The 4,533-nt window shown below is 28.0% G+C and overlaps 1 protein-coding gene across 1 annotated transcript; it reads left to right on the top strand.

The window, feature by feature from the left end:
• The first annotated feature begins 2,005 nt into the window (after positions 1–2,005).
• On the top strand, positions 2,006–2,730 carry LOC107026452 (calcium-binding protein KRP1-like). The gene has a single exon (XM_015227418.2). It carries the CDS (start codon positions 2,165–2,167, stop codon positions 2,513–2,515), a length of 351 nt encoding a protein of 116 aa, XP_015082904.1. The 5' UTR covers positions 2,006–2,164; the 3' UTR covers positions 2,516–2,730.
• The last annotated feature ends 1,803 nt before the right edge of the window (positions 2,731–4,533 follow it).

Genomic DNA, 4,533 nt, shown 5'->3' with positions numbered 1-4,533 from the left:
TGTACTACATTGATTTGGATTTTGGGGTTTGTAATTATCAATTTATCATTGCCCTTTTTAAAATTTATTTTTTCATGTTTTGACATTATAAATATTAGACAAAACATTGTCTTATATTCAAATTTGTAAGACTTAGTGTGATGTCATATCTATCAAATTAAATTCTTAATCATTACAAAATTAATATATCTTCTACTATTTCTGCATCAACAAAATATCTCGGGGACAATATAAATATGTTTATCTTTATCTTGTAAAAATAGAAAAATTATTCATAATATATCTCTTATACTATTACAATATAAATGTGTGTTAATTATTATCATAGACGTCGTATCTAGTCGATTAACACTATAAATCTAAAATGGGTTTTTTGAGAAGTACTATTTTCAATTTAAATTAAAGCTTACATAACTAATTGAGTAATAATATTAATTTGATGTTCATGAACATAACAAAGGAATTTAGGTAAGTTTGTTAGAACTTTCCTATGGATCCTTTTCAAGCTTCCAAGTTTCCACCACAAGTCCCCTTGCTACCCAACAACAATCTTACCAATCATGTGACTCCATTTAGCAATATAAACAATTCCCTGCCTACCAAGACAAACAAATATCAAACTAATATAATTTATTTTAAAAATTACTATGTCTCTTTCGATGATTTTTCATTTTAATTTTTACTTGATACGTTTATGAACTAAAATTAAAAATTATTTTAATATATTTAAAATATTTTTAGTTTATAAAATTTTAACTTTTTTCCTCCTCTTAAATCATAACAACTCAGCGGCGGAACTAAAATTTAAAGGTTTCAAAATCTAAGTAGGCGTTTGGCTATGCGATACCATATCACGATATGGTATTGTAAGATGAAATCAACGTTTGGACATGCGATTTCACGCTGATTCAATCTCATTATTCCATATCATGAGATGTGATTCCATATTCTCCAAAAAGCATGATATGGAATTACATGATTTGAGATATTTTAATACAAAAATTGATCCACAAGTTTATATTTTGTTAAAACAATTCCACATTTATATCTACTAACCATTTATTTCATATGTAAATAAAATTTATAATCACATCATTACTTTTTAAAATTTATTATTCTCATCGACATAAAATTTATTATTCTCACCAACATATAGACACTTTAACTCACACAAGTACCGATTGTTAAAGTATAAAATATTTATGGTCTATAAACATGAAAATCTAGTTGCGAATGATATTGACAAACAAATGCCTCAAAGTAACAATGTTGGTTCGTCTTCTCAGTTACATGATCGAGAAATGCAAGTTCAACTTGAAAAATTATTCGTACTATGTGGGAGGATTATATTAAAAAGTCGCACACTACAATTTATGTTCAATTATTTTTATTAAATTAAAGCTAGATGAAACAATTACTTAAGCGGATTACAAATACCTTTATAATAATTTATTATGCGATTTATTAATTTTTTATTTGATAAGATTGAATAAACATATGGGGCCGTAAACGTATGGGGCCGTTTTAATAATTTTACAACTTATGAAATTCTTATGTTTATAAGGAAATATAGAACACAAAAATTCCACATTGCATATCTAAACAAAATATCAAGTTCATCTTATGATTTTATATCACGATACCATATCGCATGGCCAAACAGGTCATAAAAAAGTAATCGAAGCAGAGTTGACATCTATTATTATATATAAATAAGAAAATACGTATAACAATGTATAAAATATAGTTCCTCACTAAAAAAATCATGTACGTATTAAGCTAAAATCAGACGAACAAATTTGAAATAGAAAGAGTAGGTAACATTATAAAAATGAAAATAAAGATTCTCCCAAAATTTCTCCTAGCAGTATGGAACAGGTCAAGGGGGACAATGGAATAATAAAAAAATAGATTTTTAATCCGTATGTAAAATGACTGTAATTGCCCTTTTGATAATGACAGGCTGACAGGTTTCTTCTGAGAAACAGTGAGGCAATTGCAGTCTTCAATAACCTAAAGCCGACCAACAATTAAAATCTCTGTGATTTGGTTGTCACCCCCATACCCCTCCTATTTTACCCCCCCTATATATACAGAAAAATCATCATTATATTGTTTCAGCATCATCAATCAAAGGGCAAAAAAAATAATCAAGAAGATAATAATGGCTGGTACTACAAAAGCAAATGATTTTGAAGATATGTTGCCTATGATGGCAAATAAGCTTGGTGGGGATGGTTTAATTAGAGAGCTGTGTAATGGGTTTAGGCTATTAATGGATAAGGAAAGAGGGGTTATAACTTTTGAGAGTTTGAAGAAGAATTCAGCACTTCTTGGGTTACAAAATTTGAGAGATGATGAGTTGATGAGTATGTTAAGAGAAGGTGATTTGAATGGAGATGGTCATCTTGATCAGATGGAGTTTTGTGTACTTATGTTTAGATTGAGTCCTCAATTGATGGAAGAATCTCAGGATTTGCTTGAAATTGCTCTGCAACATGAATTGAAAAGATAATTCAGCTTTTCTAGGTGAAGTTTTTGATTTTGTAGTCTTTGTATTAATGATTGTATAACTCAATTTGAGACTCTGATAAAAAGGGAAAATTATGTAACTTAGTTTTTTCTTGATTATTGACTTGTTTCATGGTGTAATTTGGAAGCAAAAAAATTGGAAACAAGAATTGGGGATTTGGTTTCTTACCCTAATATACATGCGCTTTGTAATTTCTATCTTCTTCAAGAATCATTATATTTTTCTATTTTTTTAAAAAACTAGAAAAATAAGATGAATCCTAAGAAGAACGACAATAGAATCGGATCGAGAAAGCCTCAGCTTGACACTAAGGGTGAGACTTTCTAGTCCGATTTTAGTCCGGACCTTATGTCCGGATTTTAGCAAGAAAGGGGGCACCAGCACAACCTTCTGCGTGTTAATAATTGATTCCAACTTCTAAGCTAGGTTGGGTTACCTTTTCTTTTACTCCATTCTTAAATTTATTTATACATGTGCTAAAAGTTGAAATTTTATACTATAGATTGTGAACTTTAGTTTATACATTTAAATTTACATAATATAAGATTGAATTTCTTCACCAAGCAAAAGTGTAAATTGAGTGGAAAAGTGATAAATTTCAACAATTCACACCTATTATTATTATTTTCTTTTGTTGCTACCTTACTTTGTTGTCTTATTGACATTTGTTTTGGATGGAAGCGACTAAAAATATGCTTTGCTGGCTGCTTCTAAAAATAAAATTTGGCTAACAATCGGATAATGGGCTGCTAACTGAATTAGTTATGATAATGACACTGATGTGCGTAGAATTTTTAAAAACAAAATTAAATGTTGAATCAATGTGTTATTATTTAAATGTGGGCTCGCCTTTGGGTCATGATCTTTCGACTTTAAAAATGGTGTTTGATCTAGCTTTTTCATACCCCTAAGTAGAGCGTTCCGAGCTAATTTGTTATCGATCTTAGCCGACCCTGTTCCGGGCCATCGACTTGTTAGGTAAAGAATAAAGATGTAACAATTTGAAGTGAAATTATGTCTCTCTGTGTGTGAATATCGACTCAATTCACAGTTACAAATTGATGACTTTATTATAAAATATTGAACATATAAAAGTCCGAATGTGGGTATTCTCAAAATATTATACTTAAGACAAAATACTTAAATACTAATTTAATGTGTGTTTCGAATATAATAATATTTTTTTTGTTCCTAATTGCTTGTTCATTTTCAAATAATCGGAAAAATCATTATGGCCAAAATAATTAGCGGTAAAATAAATATGTTATATTATTTTTTTGAATATTTTATGCTTTGATTTAATACCTTTCAATTAAAAAAATAGAAAAAAATATCATTTTATTTTTAAATAAAAAGAATATTATAGACTTTTTAAATTTCTGGTTAAATTCTGATCAAATTTTACTGATTATTTAGCATTACACAAAATAATAATTTTGAGCAAACCGTATTAACATTTAATCACGTGGATGTTTATTTAATCATGTGGTAATATAACACATAAATGGGATTGGTATTTATCCGAAGAGATTCCTATGAGTAGTGTTTGGGAAGATGATATATTAATATTTATTCTTACGAGATATAATAAAGTTATTTTTTTCTTATTTAATTTCTCAATGACCAAAAAATCTCATTTCTCGATAAGAATTCAAGTTTTTTGTCGAGTTAATAGAAAATATATGAATATATTTCTTTTACAGGGTATCAACTTATTCAACTCAAAATTGTTGTCCTATGAAATGGTTAATTTTAGGAAATGCATTTAGCTTCAAATATTAAAAATGTAAAAGATTGGACATCCCATTTTATAAGAGTAGAGACAATTAAGGTTATAGGTGAGAAATCATAATCAATTAGATGAGTTACTGAAATTTTCTATGATATCCTAACTCCTAAGGATCAAAAGACACACTCTGTATATCCAATGTATGTCATATTTATTTTTTTTTAGTAAAAATGTTATCTTTTCATAATTAAAAATAAATTAACTTAAATTA

The sequence above is a fragment of the Solanum pennellii genome, chromosome 7, assembly GCF_001406875.1.
Source record: "Solanum pennellii chromosome 7, SPENNV200".
Classification (NCBI taxonomy): domain Eukaryota; kingdom Viridiplantae; phylum Streptophyta; class Magnoliopsida; order Solanales; family Solanaceae; genus Solanum; species Solanum pennellii.
The sequence above is the reverse complement of the archived record's forward strand: the minus strand, read 5'-3'. Positions and strand labels throughout refer to the sequence as shown.

Coding starts and splice junctions, on each gene's coding strand:
- LOC107026452 (XM_015227418.2), top strand. CDS start 2,165: ATGGCTGGTACTACAAAAGCAAATGATTTTGAAGATATGTTGCCTATG.